This window comes from Heloderma suspectum, chromosome 4, assembly GCF_057233095.1.
Source record: "Heloderma suspectum isolate Gila_16-S chromosome 4, 16-S_ref, whole genome shotgun sequence".
Classification (NCBI taxonomy): domain Eukaryota; kingdom Metazoa; phylum Chordata; class Lepidosauria; order Squamata; family Helodermatidae; genus Heloderma; species Heloderma suspectum.
In genome coordinates, this window is record NC_139461.1 from 288,686,660 (window position 1) to 288,706,384 (window position 19,725).

Sequence of the window (19,725 nt, forward strand, 5' to 3'; positions counted from 1 at the left end):
TCAAGTTTCTAATATGCCAAGATAGCTTGGCATTTCATTGGCTCTCAGTGCTGAGACATTTTGCTGGAGAAAAGAGGGTAAGAAAGAGGTCAGACGATGGTAATTTGAGGATCTTTGAGAGCTTAATAACAGTGGGGAAACAGCAATCTGTTCCCCGCCTCGCAGCTGATGGCTGATCAGGCCCACAGGTTGCAGATCGCCCACATATGCCCTAAGCGGAAAAGTAATCTTGTCCATAACAGCTATGTCCCAGACTCTAACCGGTGTGTGTGTTTTCTTCTCAGATTCCACTAAAGCTGATCAAATTGCCATAGAAAGGTGCATTATCAATTCACTGTGATGTTTAGGAGCACCAGATAAAGCACTACACAGCAAATAAATTGCAATCAGCAGTACTTCATGCAATGCATAATTAAACTTACGGAATTTATTATCTCAACATTTGGTAATGATTACCAACTTCAATACTGTTGTTATTTTAAAGAGAAGAATTAGCTCAATCCTCCATGAATTTGACTATCAACAGCTGGATTAGCCAAACTGAGCCTCTATGATATCAGATACAAAATGCTAACAATACATGGCCAACTTCATGCCCTGCTTGTAAATGTATTTCTCTGGGTGCAGAGGGAAAAAGAATGCTGGAGTAGATAGATCGTGGTCTGATCTGAGAAGGCAGGCTCCACCCGCTAATCAACCTTCTTCACCAGTTTGGTTTGCAACCTAAACACCATTTTGGAGTAGGGAGCATCTCCAGGACTGACATGCCTTAGGGGAAGCATTACACTACAATCAAAAGCCGCAGAGTGGGTCTTTTAAGCAACCTTTCTCAGGCGATTTATTTGTTACAACAGGGTTTTGTACACTAACATGAGTCATGCAATAAAAGAAGTGAAAATAGCTCGTTATGATTCTGTGAAATCCCCCAAACCACCAAGAAAGCTCAGGTTACTAACAAAAAAGCATCACAGGATGAGCAAAGAGACTCATAAGTGCAACCACTCCAAAAACGAATAAGACTCCCTGGATGTGCCAAAATGGAGACCCTTCCACAAGTCCAGTCCTGTGAAACGCTGATGACCCTTCATTCCTGATTTAACCCTCCTACACTAAAAGGATGATAGCTGGAGATGGGGGTGTCTAAGAGGGTGAATATATGCAAGTGGGCCAAAAACAATTTCACCATGGGCGACCTGGTGGAGGAGTATAGCCCGCATTCTGCAATCGTTAGATATTCAGTGGAAATCCCCTGTTCCCCAACATGCAGATTATTCAAGTATGCAGAAGGGAAACTCCCACACCCCTCTATTTTATCACATGTGTGGCTTGTCCAGCTCTCTCTTGGAGTTACTGCCTGGAAGTAGTCTGCATATGATGTATTTGGTGTGAGACATAAAACTGTTTCATTTTCAAGGAAATCAGGCAGTCTTAGATAATGTGCATACCAAATCTCAGCTTTCTATCTGTTCTGGAAGTATCCCAATCATTTCAGTGATACTTTAGGTGGGTCAGTGGGTTTGTAGCATCTGTTTAGGATGTGCAGCTTAATCCTAAACACATCTACTCAGAAGGAAGTCCCAGTGACATCAGTCCAACTTACGCCCAGGTAAGTATATGCAGGATTGCAGCTTTAGGCTTTAACCAGTTAATTAAGGATTAACATGCAGGAAACCTAGAGGCTGGTGCACGGGAATACCTCCTCTGGGCAGAGGTTTGAATTAGCTATTTCCCATGTTTATTTCTATGCTGTATGGGTATTAGTAACACAACTGGAAAACAATGAAGTTATAGCAAAAAATGTGACTTACAACATTCAATGGGATTGGATGCCACTTGCAAAGAAACTATCCTGCCACTGGATTCGGGGATATGCACACGGAAAACCAGCCGCACACGGGTGTTCTTCCGGCCTATATCTGTCTCGCCTTTCCGTAGTTCAATGTCTGCATTCCTCAGCTTCAGAATCCCTGCGCAGTCAATGCTGTGGAATAAAAAGAAACCTCAATTAATCCCTGTCCAGTGAGATCACCATCCCTACTCCCAAGTGTATTTACAACATAGGAAAGCATTAACAAGGGAGGAAAGACAATATATTTTGAAGGGAGGGATGGATTGATTGATTTCATTTCTATACCGCCCAATAGCCGAAGCTCTCTGGGCAGTTCACAAAAAAGTGTATGTTCCCAGTTTACCTCTGTCAAGCACCATCAGGCTCAGACCTGGAGCTTTGTGGATATAGAAAAACTTTAAAAATAAAAAGTGAATGCAACTTTTTTTTTCACCCTATTATGATTATGGATTCAGAGATGGCTTTCATACACGCTGTTCTAGAAATGAGGGGCATAATTTGGTGGCCGAGCATAGGTTTTGTATACAGACAGCATCAGTACCCAGCCTCTCCAGTTAAAAGGATCTTAGGGAACAGGTGATTAAAAGGGTCCTCTGCTTGAGACCCTGGAGTCAGAGCTGCCAGTCAGAGTAGACAACACTGGGCTAGATGGACAAGTAGTCTGACAGCATCCTATGTTCCCTAGCACATTCTTAAGGTCACTTAACATGGCTTTGGTACCTCTTAACACCATCTAACCAAGTAAGTCACAAAACATGTGCCAAGAGAGAACTGCTAGAGTCCAATGAGAAATAAAAGTAATTAAAATGTTCAATTGAGCCCAAAGTGACCCATCCACAGAGGAAGCTGCCTCCTGTATCTCTGGATGATTCTGGTAGGACTTCCAGTCTCTGCCAGAGGAAGACAGCTCTGCTGATTCTCTGCATTAGGGACAGTTGGAGCATTCAATTACCTACACTCAGATGAGGTTGCCCACTGCATCTCTGCAAAAGTATCTGTTCCCAGTTTACCTCTGTCAAGCACCATCAGGATCAGACCTGGAGCTTTGTGGATCCAGTACTGGCTACCCACTCCTTGCACCACCTGTGCACTGCAGGTCCAAGGAAGGAACTACAAGCAGTTCCAGCTGGGATATTCATACAAGATCCCATAATCCTCCTGGTCTAGGAAGTCAGGTGACACCAGAAGACCAATCCGGTGGCACTGGCTGATAGAAAGACTCCTGGATCTGCCGCCTTCCATCATCCTAGGCAACTTGTCACTGAAAAGTACCACCAAGTTTCTTTCTGTGTCCCCACACTTTCCACAGCTTTCATGCAGGCTGCCAATCACTGCCAAGGCTAAGCATTTGAAAGCATCCTTCGAAACAGGAGTCATGTCCCAGAACATGAATGTCCCCAGAATTCATGCAGCTGTACAAGTGGGGTAAGTTCCTCTGAGGATAGGTACTTATAAGTCTTATGCACAAACTGTTCACACCTTCCAGATGCAATCTGCGGTCAAAGTCTGTAAATTTCCAAGCTTGCAATGTGATTTGTGAACCAAAAAAATGCATCCAACAGCATATGTACATTTGAAAAGTGCACATGAAAAAATGTGTACTTCTGAAAAACATGCACAAATATGCTTTAATCAATGGGAGAAGAATGCATATATCTCAAAGATGTGCACAACTGATGTGTACATTTGGGAAAATACACACGAAAATACACATGCATTTTCATGAGAAAAGAAAAAACCAAAGCTTGCAATCTGATACGAACTCGAGTCGGAACGAGTTTCGCGATGGTATCTGGAGAGCTTCGATTCACACATCTAGGTTTTGCTGATTCACACATCCCTACATACAACTCCCATCATCTCTCACCATTGGCTATACTGGCTAGGGCTGATGGGAGTTGTAGGCCAAAGCATCTGGAGGGCCATAAGTTGCCCACCTTTACTCTAACAGTAAGGTGTACCTCAGGTGAGCCACCTGAGAGAGCGCCTTCTCCCTTATCATCCTTTCTGGCCACTGAGGTCATCAGATGGCATGTTCCTGGTGGTTCCGCATGGGCCTATGGCCTGACTGGAGTCTACCTGAAAAAGAGCCTTCAGTGTGCTGGCCCCCTTTCTATGAAATTCTCTGCCTCTGAAGGTCAGGCAGGCACCAACATTGTTTTGTTTTCAGCACTCTTGAAAACATCTTTATCTCAGGAAGCCTTCCTTGACTGATTAGCCATGGTACTGGTACTCTGTTTTTAAAAAATAACGAAAATTTAATATGGTGTTTTACTCTTTTATCTTCTATTGTTCATCACTCTGGAATCTGTTTAGATGTGGAGCAGTATATAAATGTTGCAAATAAATAAATAAATTTTGATTGAGGGGAAAAGTGTGCCTCAGTATTAGAGGTCTGGAAACCACCGCTGTTGCACTCACAATAATTTCCTAATAATTTTCCTAATAATTTTCAAGCAATCTACTAGGCGTGAGCGGATTGCTTACTTGGTTCCGGTCCGGGGCATCCGCTGGGCGGGGGAGGCGATTAGTCCCCTCCTCCCCGGAATCCTCCCTGGCTGGCTCTGCTCTGTGGCAAAGCCGCGGAGCTGCCGGCCAGGGCCGGCCGTGGCTGGACTTCTGGCTGCTCCTGCCGCGCTGCAGATGCAAATGGCGGCTGCTATGCCGGCTGCCATTTGCGTCTGTGCCTTAGGCCGTGATAGGCTACGTAAGTATTTACGTAGCCTATCACGGCAAAGACCAGGGGCACAAATTGCGTAAATACTTACATAGCCTATCACGGCCTAAGGCACAGACGCAAATGGCGGCTGCTACAACAGCCGCCATTTGAGGCGGCAGCAGGCCGGCAGCGGCCGGAAGATGACCCGGATCTGCCGCCACATCTGCCACTGCCACATCTGCCGCCACCAGGTAGGTCCGTTCCGGGAGGACTTCAGGGGGGGTAGTCCGTTCCGCCACGGACTCCGGGGGGCTGGATTCTAAAGAATCTAAACTCCTCACTGGAGTATGTGGCGGAATTCTCCAACATCCCTACAGTCTACTGACTGACAACAGCTCTAAAAATCAAAGAAGAGCCATGCTGGATCAAACCAATTGCCCATCTAGTCTGGTATTCTGTTCATGCAATAGCCAACCAGATGCCCATGGGAAGCCCAAAAGCAGGACATGGGTGCAAAAGCATCCTCCCGGTCAGGTTCCCCAGCAATTGGTATGGAGAGGTACACTGGAGATAATATATAGCCATCATGATTAGTAGATACTGATAGCCTTATCCTCCACGCATTTGTCTAATCTCCTTTTAATACTGTCTATCAGTACATCTCTAAGGTTTCAGGCAGACAGAGATCTTTTCCATCACTCGCTAAATAATCCTTTTAACTAGACATGCGAGGGATCGAACCAGGTATCTTCTGCATGAAGATGATGTGCTTTACCAACTGAGGTACGAGCCCATGGTAAAGTCAACCTGCATGAATTGAGCCTGGGCATAACTGTTCCACTTTTGAGGGCTTTCTGTTCAAATTAAATATGGGTGCCTTCTGCATGAACATGAAGAATCTATTAATACCATACAACAAGACACTTTCTATGACCATGCCCTTACGTTGCTTTCATGTTGTTTTTTGGCTCCAGGGGGATTTCCAGCACTTTGGTGTTACCAATGATTTTCTCATAGCTTGTGGTGGTGACCGTTTTCCCTGTAATGCGATGGACCTGGTAGAAAGCATGTGGTTTAAGAATCCGCTCATCTGCTGTCCCAATGAAGATCTGAAGGCCCAGGGGCTTGTTGTCCATGTAACCATGAAGCTGGTGAGAGACCAAATCAGTTACATCATCATCTCAACTACATGTACAGCAAACAAATAAAAATATAAGTAGTGTCATACAAAGAACAAAACAGTCTTATAAATAATTGCTCAACCGTGGCGAGTATTACCTCCAGACAACCCAACAGGAAGCTTTTATAAATACAAAGTGTTTCTTTTTCCTTCTTTTAGTATACTGATCTTCCACCAATGATCATGCCCAAACTGGCAAGTAAAAATATTTAGGCACTATTAACTTTTGTGGTCTTACTTTGCAAGGATGGAACAAACAGGTTCAGAATGTTAACCTGTTCTGATCACTACAGTTATTCCCAACAAAATCCCGGATTACTTTCTAGAAATCTTGAGATATGACACTTCTGATAGCAGATGCCAGTGGGATGCAGACAATAGGAATAGTTTATTTTGGAGATCCAGGTTCCAATCCTTCCTGAAATATAGAGGGGGGGTGGAGCTGAGCATATCACTTGCTCTTATCCAGACCTTCACAAGATTTGTAACCTATGGAATGTATATTTAAGAAATCTAAACAATTTAAAAAGAAGAAGGGAAAGCTATTTTTATCTGTCTAATACGGATTCCCCAGACTAGTGCCCTACAGTTATGAAGGACTACAATTCTATCATCCAGCTAGATATTCATGGTATCCATAACTAGAGAAAATTTTAATGAGTGCCCTGTTCTTGTTTACACCAGCATGGTAAGGCTGCACAGAAAAAAAAAATCTCCCATGAATCACTGCAGTTGGCCATTTTGAAAAGACAGTCCCTACAAAAGAGCACCTAAACTAGCCTTCCCTAGCTTATTTTTCTCCAGATGTTGTGGACTTCAACTCCCATTAGTTCCCGCCAGCATGGTCGATTGTCAAGAATGCTGGGAGTTGTGGCCCAAAACATCTGAGAGTACCAGGTTGGGAAAGGCTGACCTAAACAGAGCTTGATCTCTGATTAATAAAATATGGGTCTTCTTTTGGAGAACTGAATATTCTTTTGAGTGAATGGGCATTCCAACCAAAAATGACTGCTCCGTCTTCCTCCCTGGATAAAACAACAACAAACACACTACCGAGACAGGATGTTCAGGACCTTCCTTATATAATGTGCAAAGATGAACTTCAAAGCTAAACCTAAGGCTTAATTTCAATAGGTGAGAGGCATCAATCAAACATTAAGTCAAAGTCTCTGGCAGTTTACATTGCCAGCTCACAAAGCATTTCCTGCTTCTGAATAGCTGGAAATAATCTAGCAGCAAAAGAAATAATCTGCAGTCACATTATACCAAATCCAAGGGTGTGTGGGTGTGTATCCAAAGAAAGACAGGGAAAAGAAGAATAGAAACCTTTTTTTCATGAAAAAGGCTGGCCTATAGAACTCTAGTTGAGTGAATTAAATCCAGTAGTGCATACACAGAAAGTGGTGTGGTAGCTGTTGTGTATGTTCATGTTTCAGGGGAAGGCAGGGGGTGAAGGAGAAGAAGGGGTGGGCGGGGTTGGAGGGAGTAGAATTACAATTGTAAAAGACAGGCCTGCACAACTAGTAACCCACCAAGCCAAAGGCAGCCCCTTCAATGATATGTAAGAGGACCACCAAGCATTCAACAAACCTCCTATTTTTGCTGCCTGCTTGGGCGTTCAAATCCTGGAGAGGGGGGGATGTCAAGCACCAACAGGCCACCCTATATGGCTTATGGGTTGCATTCAGCTTTTTGGGGGGGGAGTTGTGGGGGCCCAGTATACCAATAACATTGCAAAATAATGAGGACATAAAAAGGCGAGGACATACGAAGGCTACTCCATACAACAAGTTGTTGTGTGAAACTTAATAACTGGTTCCAGAAAACTGCAGCCCACCCTTGCCAGAGATCCACACACAATATGGTGTGTGTTGAAAGAGTCTAAAGCATCATCAGTAGTAGTAGAAGTAGTAGTATTTTAAAAAATCTTGGCCGCCTTCCAAAGCAGGAGCCCTCCCAAGGCAGCGTACAACAATAAAACTCACATAATAAAAACCAATACAGTAATAAAAACAGCAATACAAACAGTAAGAACAACAACAGCAGCAAACATTCTAAAAAACGATAAACACCAGCATAAAACAAAAGACACAACTGCAGGTACAACCCAGTCCAGTTAAATATAATCAGTGGAAGGCCAGAGTGAAGTAGTACGTTTTCAGGGCCTTCCTAAAGGCCTGCAATGATGGCCCACCAAGCGTTCAACAAACCTCCTATTTTTGCTGCCTGCTTGGGCATTCAAATCCTGGAGTGGGGGGGATGTCAAGCACCAGACAGGCCACCCTATACAGCTTATGGGTTGCATTCAGCTTTTTTTTGGGGGGGGGAAGTTGTGGGGGCCCAGTATACCAATAACACTGCAAAATAATGAGGACATAAAAAGGCGAGGACATACGAAGGCTACTCCATACAACAAGTTGTTGTGTGAAACTTAATAACTGGTTCCAGAAAACTGCAGCCCACCCTTGCCAGAGTTCCACACACAATATGGTGTGTGTTGAAAGAGTCTAAAGCATCATCATCAGTAGTAGTAGTAGTAATAGTAGTAGTAGAAGTAGTATTTTAAAAAATCTTGGCCGCCTTCCAAAGCAGGAGCCCTCCCAAGGCAGTGTACAACAATAAAACTCACATAATAAAAATCAATACAGTAATAAAAACAGCAATACAAACAGTAAGAACAACAGCAGCAGCAAACATTCTAAAAAACGATAAACACCAGCATAAAACAAAAGACACAACTGCAGGTACAACCCAGTCCGATTAAATATAATCAATGGAAGGCCAGAGTAAAGTAGTATGTTTTCAGGGCGTTCTTAAAGGCCTGCAATGATGGAGCCTAGCGGACCCGCAATGACAACTTATTTTAGAGCTGTGGTACCACTGTGGAAAAAGCCTTCTCTCATGTAGTCGCCCTCCAAACTTCCCTCACAGGTGAGCACATGAGAAGGGCCTCTCTTGCTGATCTTAAAGTGTGGACAGGCTGATATGGGTGAAGGCAGTCCACCCATGGTGGAACCTGAAGCATCATGGCTTGTCCTGTAGAGATATAGCACCCTTGGTTGGCTGCCCTTGCCCCAGAACCTTGGTAGGGCACATTACTAGACCCTGCCCTGAGCCCTTCTTTCAAACATTTGCTACCAAGCCATGTTCAACATTTTGTGGCCGACATTCAGAGCCCTAAGCAACTTGGGATCAGGATACCTAGCCAACCACCTTCCCCTACATAAACCAAATCAGTCCCTGAGATCTTCCAAGGAAGCCTTCATGATCAAACCACAATCAACCGTGTTGCCAAGTAATGGCACATTAGCAGGTCTTCTTGGTAGTAGGCACCCATCCTCTCTCACATGTGGCTCTCACATGTAGCTCTCTCACATGTGGTTTGAGAGGTGGAAGCTGTGGTAATGCCTCTTGGTGACATATCTACTTACTCAGGCTTTCCCTGACTTGTAATCAACTTTTGACACTGCTCTGTTTTATTGATCTTGTAACATTTTTAATGCATTTATTACTTTATATTGTTTTTACATTGTTTTTATACTGTATTATATGTATTTTTGAAATAAACCACTTAGAGATTTTAAGATATCAAGCAATATAGAAGTAGTTTAAATAAATAAAACAATAAAAAAATACTTTCCCCAGCAGCCTGATTAGCACTGAGTAGCTGGTTCTAAGAGCCGCCATTTTTAATTTCCCATGAGGTCCTTAATGTAGTGTTGCTCTGAGGCACTGGGGGAAATTAAAATGGCAGTTCCCAGATCCAGCTGCTTGGCACTGATCAGAGCACTGCTGCTGCCCCAACTGCCTGCTGCCGCCACCACTGACTCCAGCCTACAAGGGTCCAGCAAGATAGAAGGGGCCCACCAGAGAGCACTTTGCCAAGGGCCCCTCAAGTATGACACCAACCTTGTGGAGCGGCATTACATTTAGCTAGCATGTTGCTTTTTGCGTAAGTGACTCACACTTTCTCTCCCTCCCTGCTTCCAGGTATTCAGAAAAGACAGGATATGCTCACACCCCTCCTTTGCGTGAGATGCAAAAGCAGCAGAAGAGGAAGCACGAGTAATTCGCAGAGAAAAATATGCCATAACAGTCTCGAGTGCTCTTCCCCAACAACTATGTGGGTACATGATCCGAACACTGGGAAAGAGTGGTTTGCCCCTACAAGCTTCTCTCACTGTTGGTAACACTCTGCGGCTCTCAAATGTTCTACCCCCAGGGCCCATTTGAGAGAGCTGAAAACGACTGAGGCCTACCAGTCACAAAATGATGTTCTAAGGCCAGAGCCAGTCACAAAATGGTGGCAGATGGAGGTGAAGTTTGGCATAATCAACTGGCACTTACTGATATCATTTTATTTCAGTATCTAATCCCTTCTTGACAATTGGTAAATTCTTTGCCACAGCTATTTCCTTGTAGCAGGAAGTTCCATAATTCAACTTTCCTCAAATTCAGTACAGACATTGGCTCTAGAGGTATTATTACTTAGCCTCCACGTTTCCGGAAGAATTTGCTAATCCAAATGGTTTAAGTTTGGGTGTGCTCATGGCACTTCTCTTGGCACCCATCAGGCTACCTGCCTCTCCTGGTTTTAATTTTATTTCTTAATATATATATTTTTAAAAAATAACTGGGAGACTGCTATGCTACAAAGCAAAGTGCTGCCCTTTATTTGGGTTCAAAATCTTTATTTGGGTTCAAAAGAGTGTGTGGGGGGGTTATTTTGCGTCTCAGACCTACCATCTCTGCCTTGTACTTAGGGTTTTGGGCTAGTTACTTTTCTATTAGTCTCACCGGTTTGCCTTCTTGGAACTGAGTGTTTTTTGACTGGCCATTTTATGATGAGCAAGCCCCTCCATGACTGCCATTTTGGGAGAGTACCCATGACACTGTCAAAATTCTGAATGCGCCCACCGACCCAAAAGGTTAGAGACCACTTCTCTAAGTAGAGAAAACTGTTTATTTTATATTGTTTTCCTCCACCCCCTCCACACACACACGCCTCTCAAAATCTTCTTACCCATCTCCTGTCTTATCTTCTCCCCTTCTTTCAAACTTAACTTGTACCCCAACTGTCAGTTTCTTTCATTCCTCCCTCCTGCTGCTTTTACATTCACTTCCTCCAATACATGTCCCTGTCTTATCCCATTCCTCTTTATACCCACTTCTTAAAAATATTGTTGTTGTTATTATTATTATTAAAAATATTAGTCATGCTCTCTAACCGGCTCCCACTGCCACACCTGGCTATGCAATGTGCAGGATGTGGCCATGACATCGGGCAGTCAAGCAAAGAGGCACTTACTTGTCAGTCTGCAGCACTGAGACTCACCTGAAGGTTGGCTGAGACACACTAGTGGGTCCTAACCCACAGTCTGAGAAACACTGGAATAAACATTCTGTGCCAGACAAAAGCCTTTCACTGGCATTTCCCTGTAATGCGTTTTTCAAAAGCATTAATCTGCCACTCCCCTAGCAAATGACACACTTCTTGCCTCATTATCACACTAGATCCAGAGCTAGATCCCAGGGTGTCCCTAGGCCACTCTTTATCTCACAACTTTATCACAAGGTTTTTGTGAGGATACAGGGGGGTTGAGGGAATTACATGTCTGCCAATTAGAGCTTCTTGCAGGGAAGGGACACAAATTTGAACACAATTCCTTGTAGGGAGGGAGGGGGCAATGGGGTACATATTTGAACATCACAGCCTACTAGGTCAGGCCTACCTTTTTACACCAACTGGGCCTGTTAGCGGAGCCAGGCCTCTTGCAAAGGGATGGGGGAATCTGCTCTTCAGAATTATGCTGTTTCTTCCTAATGTGGCAATGGGTTCCTCTATGGCCCTGCCCCGATAGAGAAAGGTTAGCCAATTTGAGGGAAGTGGTATCCAACAGATATCCAAGGGGGCAGCCCTTCTCAAGGCTCACTGGGTTTATGTGATTGGTTGAAAATTGCCTTACAACTGCTGACAGCCTTGGCTGAAAGCTTTGATAATTCCCTGAGAAGAGGGGCCCAATTCTTTTTCTTCTTTCGGGGGTGGGGGTTTCCATTTGGCCCTATGGAGGTGCCTCCACTGTAGGTGGATTAGCAACAGCTGTGCAATCCCACCTGGGAGAAGCCAAGTGTCTGGAAAGTCTTGTATTTATGATGTCGCCTTTTTGGTCAAGATAGTTTGCAAGAACCAGAACCTATAAAAACTACTGTAGTAAAAAAATATATAAGATTGCCAGTTAATTTGAAGTGCAAAACTAATGTTATGAACAATGGACGGTGTCCTAGTCTGACCTTTGGTCCATCTGGCTCAATATTATCTATAGCAGCCGTTCCCAATATGGTTCCCTCCCAATGTGTTGGACTGCAATTCCCATCATTCCTAGCTAATATGGCCATTGGCTAAAGTGACTGACAGTACCTCTCCCAGCCCTACTTAGGAAATGAACCTGGGACTTTCTGCATGCAAACCATATGTTCTACCACTGAGTTACAAACCTTCCAAAAATTAGTTCATTCTGTATTTATTTTAAATTTTTCTAGACTGCTCTTCCTCCAAAATAGTATACAGGCATAAAGTTTCAGAATTACAAATACAATACAATGTTTTATATATTTTATATTGTTTTATTGTGTGCTCTTTGGTTTTAATTTTTGTGAGCTGCCCAGAGAGCTTCGGCTATTGGGCGGTATAGAAATGAAATAAATAAATAAATAAATACAATACAATACAATACAATACAATACCATACCATAAAAACAAATTAACCGTTATTAACAATAAAAACTGAGAGGGAGCAAACAATAAAATTATACAGTCAAACTTTGCAAAGTTTCATTCTCCCCCTTAATTACCTGTCTAATTTGTACCTGGCTGTTTTTTTTTTTTAAGGCAGAGGTGGATGACTTGTGGCCCTCCAGATATTTTGGTGTACAACTCATCACCCCTCACCACTGGCTATGCTGGTTAGGGCTGATGCCATATCTGGAAGGCCACAAGCTGCCCACCCCTGCGCTAAGGAACTCAGAGTGGTACATATGGTCCCCACCTGCTTGTATTATTATTATTATCATCATCTTCATCATCTTCATCATCATCATCTAAAAGCATCTCCATTTTTTTGGTCTTCTTTTGACTGTCTTCTTGAAGCCTCATCTCTTTTTCATCCACGTCCTAGATACTAAAAGGAAGTGTGCAAACCCCCCAAAGGCTGTCCTAGCCCACACAGCACAGACCAGGGAAGCCCCCCACCCCACCCACACAGAGCACAGAAGCTGTGCAAACCCCATGTTTGTCTGAACAAATGCAGAGAGGCTCTGCCTGACTGAGATACACTTCGGCAGAGTCCCTTAATATATTCTCGTTAAGCCAGGTGTGTTGAACTCCAGGCCTGTGGGCCAAATCCAGGCCTCCAAGGCTCCCTAGATGGCCTCATCCCCTCCCCCTGGCCCCATCCTGACTACCAATCATTTGGTGGTGTCTCTGCTTTTGCACATTTTTTTAATATTCAAAAAGGTTGAAATTAGTGCTGTGCTGAAAATTTCTCCCGTGTGTTTTTCAATCATTCTCATTCAATTTGATAGAAAAGAAATTGCTTTCAAAAAGAAATTCAAAAGAGGAGAAATTCCAGAGAAATTCTCATGGGTTGGGTTTGGGGTTCTTGGGCTTTCCTTACTTGTGAGGTGGCTGAGGAGTGTGCATGAGTGTCCTGTCTGTCACTGTACAATAATCTCTGTTGCGGCCTCCAGCCTCCTCAGCTTCCCACACTTCAGTTAAAGCCAGCATGAGGAAGCCATCATGAGGCAATTCCTCCCATGGGGCTTTTTCAGTTCAGGAAGTGCAGGTGGCCTGGGAGGCTGCAGAGCAATGGAAAGATGTATAACCGAGAGAGAAAATACACACAGCATCCTTGACCACCTCACAGTGATTAGGTATGCTCAAACATACCACCAAAAGAAATTCAGAATTCTGCCTCAAAAAAGTGGAAGCCTCGACACACTTGATGCTGTTGCCACCTACTACAGAAGCAGTGCAATAAACCAAAAACCCTTAGGAAAAAAAAAAAAGACCTGTGCTACAACCCCTGTCAATAGTGAGCCCTATCTGACAGAAACTGTTCGAGAATTTCTCCTCCCCTACAAGAAATTCAGTGCCCCCCCCCCATTTATCTGCCCACAAATAGGCTGGAGAATTTTGAGAGGCCATTTGTGCACAGCTGTAGTTGAAATGCCTCTCCGAAGGCTTAGTTCCTGACAAGAGCTTTAAGCTAAAATATGATTTTTCAGCCCTGCCTCTTTTGCCTTTGACTTCACCCCCTTTTGCCTTCAGCTCCACCCATCACTGGAAGGTGGCCCTTGAGAACTTCTCCAGAATTGAATTCAGCTCTCAGGCTGAAAGAGTTCAACACCCCACCACCACCACCCCACTTTTTAAAAAAAACCTCTCTAAAAGCCCTCTCCCAAGCCATTTTAGTTGGAACTGTTCTGCTTTAGTCCTGCCCCCAGCCACATGGGCTGAAAGGAAGGCTTTCACAGAGTATATAAAGAGATCCTGCCAAAATGTCAGCTCCAGTCAGGTTGAAGAGCTTCCATAGTTGCATAGCTCCTTTCCTGCTAAGGCAAGTTCCCAAATGTGGCCTTTGGGACCTTCTGCACATAACTGTCAAAGCAGATAAACGCTTTTTATTTTCATGCAATTTGACAGATGGTTCTTTCTTATCAAACATGCAAATTTCAAGACAAAAATTAAAAAAACTAATGAAAATGAAAGCACAGCTCTACATAAATATATATGTTTATGTTATAAGCTAGATCTTGCCATATTTTTCTATTAACAGAATTTGACAGTTATGGTGCCAGACAGAGGTAAAAAAACAGAAGAAGTCTTTACCAGCTAAAATATGAATATCTGTGTTTAAACAAGCAGGTTTTGAAATTTTCATGGTAATCTTTCCCTGCACAAATATTTATGTATCCTGTATGCAGCACATGTTTTGAGGAAATAAAATGGGCACTTAGTTTAAAAAAAAAAGCTGAGAGTAAAACTTTTCAGTAAAAAATAGCAACATTTTGAATTGGGGTTTGTTACGTGAAGCGTAACAGAGCCAGAATGCCTATGTAGGCTCGAGACCAAGGAATATCTCTTTCATTATTAACATTCACAATTACAAATCAAGCCATTCTACATTTCTCACATCACTGAAAATTGAAAGCAGACGTGTCTACCGCATAGCCAGCCATCTAGCTGAAAGGGAACTTGATGGTCTGAGACATGCTAAATTTGTTTTCAATTACTTGGTCCACATAGTTAAAAAAAACTTGATTAAGCTGTACAAAGCATACAGGACAGGAAGATCGGAGACCAGAAACATTAAGCTAATAGCATCCATGGTCAAAAAAGTCTTCCTTTGTTCTCCATTTCAACAGTCAGCAGGAGGTATCTTTGCATAGAAGAATTAATCCTCCACCATCACCCCCCGGAAAGAGACCACATGCAGCATCTATGCATTGCTGGCTGCCATACCATGCTGAAGGAAAGCTGCCAGCCATCTTGCTTTCACCCTATAGTACTGAAGACCAAACACTGCTCCATATTCTTTGCAAGATTATAAAAAAGGGAAGAAAAACTTGTAACTTTTACTCATATAAACCCATTAACTCAATGTATGCAATACGATTCATGCATCTGATGAAGTGGACTCCAGTCCACAAAAACCTTTGCTACAATAAGGGACATAAGAGAATTTCATTTCTGTTTGCAAATCATGCAAACATGTCCCATCCAGAATCCTGAATGAGAAGAACTTAAGAGACAGTGCTTTTTTTTCAAAAAATGTTTACAAATTCCGAAATTTGTGATCGCGTTCAATTTTTTTTTTTAATGCACACTTTGAATTGCACATGTTTCAAAGAATATATATTGAATGCTTTAGTCATTGGGGTGAAAGTGCACACTTTTGAAAAATCTGCACAGAAGTACGCATTTTTCCTATTCAAACAAGCTTCAAAGTGATTTTTAGAGAATTTAGGTGACCTCAAAAATCAATATTTCTCCCATCTTTTCATCTTCAAGGCGCCACAAGACTCTGTTGTTTCTGATTCATGAAACCTCTTCTCTTTTTCACTCAGTCATGCCCAAAGAACTTGTGATGACGCAACCCTTTTAAAAAAATTGTTCTTAAACTGGTCACTTCTATTCTGAAGAAAAAGCAGATGTCAGACCCGGATGTGGAATTTACTACTGATCCAATCCAGGTTCCTGCCAAACATCTTCCCACCCCCTAGCTGCTGTTAACCTGCCCCCGCCTCCCTGCCAACACTCTAAAAACCCAAAGGTACTGTAATTTTGGGAGGAGAATGATGTGGGGCCTGATCCAAACTGGAAACTAGTTGTTTTTCTTCAGAATACAAGTAGCCCATTTAAGCACATCATTTTAAAAGTGTGTTTATCGGAACCTGAAGTTTGGCCATCACACACTCACTCACTCTTGTACCCTTTCTCAGGGTGATGAGCACAGGGCATTTTTCGCAACAACACTGTGAGGTAGCTCAGGCTGAGAGGTAGAAACTGGCCCAGGATCCTCCAAAGAACTTTACAAAGGCAATCTGAACTCAAGGCAACTGAAATTTCCCCAGTCCAAAACATGTTCTTCGGTTCTCCCTACACAGGTTTGCCACGACACCCTGCCACTTTAAGCTGTGGCTTGTCCTGAAAAAAAGATTGAAAATAGTGGCTTGGGTTGCCATGGTGATAATAGCATTCTAATCAGACACTACAGAGTTTAGAAAGGAAGCTGGCACGCAGGGCCTTATTAAATCTTTTCTCAAATTATGGCACAGAGTACATCCTACAGCCTAAGCCAGAAAATCCCCATTTCAAGTCTCACCTCTGTCATGCACGAAATTGGTTTCAGGTAAATGGTCATTCTCTCATCCCAAGACCTGCTCTAGCCCGCTATACATCAATGCTGATATTATTATAAGTATTAAATGACAACAATGCCCACCCTTCACTGAAAAAGGAGTTACAGTAGTGCACCAAATATCCTATATCCAAAAATTCTAAATAGCTCTTAGCATGTATCCTGGCCTTGGTTCTCACCAGCTCATGGTGGCTGGTACACACAGAGAGAAAGATAAGATATTTTAGGTGCAAATAGAAAAGAGGGATTATTGAAGAATGAGCTATTATATTTATGAGTTGTTCTGTAACAAAAATTTTCCCAGAGGGACAAAAAGTGCATAAAAAGTAAACACACACATATGTGTGAGTGTGTGTGTGTGCGTGTGTGTGTATGATTAAACACTAAAATCAGCAAGTAAAAAGTGGTACAAACAACTATACATATCCATTTATACAGCAGAAAGAAAAAGAAGAATCACATAAGGCTAAAACACAAATAAAACAGAGTCTAATTATTTAGCATTACTTCAGTAATATCAACTGAATTAAAATATCAGAAACATTAGGACACTGAGATCTTTAAAACTCTGGAAGAATTTTTAAAAGTCCTTGGCTGGAGCCAAAAAACTGCCAGGCAAAACTCACGGGGGAGGGCCCAGTGTTATGGACTGGTAACTGGTTAAAGAACAGCAAGTGGAAAGTACGAGCTTTTCTACACGGGACTGTTAATCTTCTGTATCTACTCTCGATTTCATCACAGAATTGAGATCCCAGCACTACATGAAGAGCCTTTCCTTTCTTGTTTTTCTGCTACATAACCTCTAGGTGGCACTGTGGTATAGTTGTGTACAGCAAATGCACAAGTGAAAAAACCATTTTCTTTCACTTTTACAAATAAACACACATTTAGAGCATTTTTCCCTGCTCTAAAAAAAAATCACCGTATGTGCTCTTTAGACACAGAAGTGAAAATGGAGGGTCACAATGTAATCTAAAGAACCAGTAAACAACTGTGAGTAGGGAATGATGAGTGCAGGATAAATGCCTCATGTAGAAATAAATGGATCGTTCTTATAATGGAGGGATGTAAACAGTGAGGTCCCCCCAAGAGTCTGTATTGGGACTGGTGGTTTTTAACTGGTTCATAAATGATCTGGAGTTAGGTTGAGCAGTGATGTAGCCAAATTTGCTGACGTTCAAACAAAAAGGGACAGCGAAGAGCTCCAAAAGGATCTTTCCATACTATGGGAATATGCATTAAAGAGGCAAATGTAAGCAAGTATAAAGTGATGCACAGCTGAGCAAAAAAATCCCAACTTCACATATGTATGCTAGGGTCTGAGCTGATGGTGACTGACCAAGGGATCTTGGGATTGTGGTGGATAGCTTGATTAAAATGTCAACCCAGTGTGTGGATGCTATGAAAGGGGAAATTCCATGATAGGAAATGGGGATTGTTAAGAAAGGAACTGAAGACAAAACTGCCAATATCATAATGTTTTTATACAAATCTGCTGTGTGACCACAGTTGGAGTACCACGTACAGTTCTGGTTGCTGCACCTCAACAAGGATACTGTAAAGCTGGAAAAGTTGCAGAAAAGGGGGAAATGATCAAAATAATCGAGAAACTCCCTGATGAGGAAAGGTTACAATGTTTGGGGCTTTTTAGCTTAGAAAAAAGGCAAGCAGGGGGGGACCCCTGTGGTGTATACGATTATGCATGGTGTGGAGAAAATGGACAGGATAGGGAGTTTTTCTCCCTCTCTCTTAATACCAGAACTGGGGTCATCTAATGAGGCTGAATGAACAAATAAAATGAAGTATTTCTTTACGCAGCACATAGTGAAACCATGGAACTTGCTACCACAAGATGTAGTGATGGCCACCAACTTGGACAGTTTTAAAAGGGGGTTAGACAAACTCATGGAGGAGAAGGCTATCAATGGCTACTACTCCTGATGGCTACATTCTACCTCCTGTAACAGAGAAATAAAGCAGGAGGGAGCTGTTGCGGTCACATCCTGCTTGTGGGCTTCCCACTGGCATCTGGTTGGCCACTGTGGGAATAGAATCCTGGGCTAGACAGGCTCTTATGCAACTATTACATAAAGGGGGGGGGCACAACAGAGAAGGCCTTCTCTTGTGTAGCCACCCTCCAAGCTTCTGAGGGTCTCTCTCTCTCTCTCTCTGGCCTCCCAGTCCTGGCAGACCAGGACTGGAATTATGTGCAAGAAAACTGAGAGCTCAGTTCTTGCAATGAAAACCAGTTCCTGGGCTAAGCATGTGCTCAGAGGTACCCTTTACCCTTCTTTCATTCTATGTGTACGTCTGCCCCACTGAGCCCCTGTGCAAACACTTAGCGCCACTTGGTATCTTTCAGGGATCTAGCAAAAAAACCCCAAAAGTAGATCTCATCCCACAACTCTAAAGTCTGCCCACTTTGGATTTAAAATGATTACTTCCTCCTGCCAAAGCCATGAAATGTAGTGCCAGTCACCACATCAATCTGGTGCCTGGCAAGGAGACTTTCTATGCCTCCTAGAATTGGTAGCACTGGCACAGAACTCTCCAGACCAAACACCAAAATGGCATGATGGCTGATGCCTCATGTTTGAGCCACAGTGGCAAGTAAATCATCACACACAGGCTGTTTTCAGCTGTGTCCATGTGATCGGCATAATGTGCACCCCGCATCTCAGTACATTCTGAAAAAGGCTAAAACTTCAGCTAATTTCGCAGGCTTGATCTAAAAACGCAGCAGAATGAGGTGGTACAATCTGGAGGTGGCAGAATTAACTATACTAGGTTAAATTGTAGGTGGTGACACTATTTTTTCCCCTAATGTGCATTTCAGCAGCCCTTTCCAGGATATTGCTTTTCTACAGGCTTTTACTTCCCCAACCTTGTTGTAAACTGTTTTCAACCATTTTAATTGTTATTTCATTGTTGATTGCTATTTGTTTGTAAATCACCCTGATGATACAGATATAGAAATATCAGAAACAAGCACTGATTTGAATGCTCCCCCATGTTTGAAAAATAACACTCCCTGCAAGTAAAAAAAACAACCAACAACATTCTAGCTAGCTTTCTACTTGCTGAGGTTTTTTGTTTTGCATGTTTTTTTTACACAGGG

At 42.8% G+C, this 19,725-nt stretch overlaps 1 protein-coding gene across 2 annotated transcripts in view; it reads right to left on the minus strand.

The window, feature by feature from the left end:
- Positions 1-19,725, minus strand: part of NFATC2 (nuclear factor of activated T cells 2) — a 165,273-nt gene that overhangs the window by 107,588 nt on the left and 37,960 nt on the right. For both annotated transcript variants that reach the window (XM_084854161.1, XM_084854162.1), the window contains exons 4-5: positions 5,454-5,656; positions 1,809-1,981 (exon numbers count right to left, since the gene is read on the minus strand). In XM_084854161.1, coding sequence (XP_084710287.1) covers positions 1,809-1,981; positions 5,454-5,656 — 376 coding nt within the window. The remainder of the gene's footprint in view (positions 1-1,808; positions 1,982-5,453; positions 5,657-19,725) is intronic.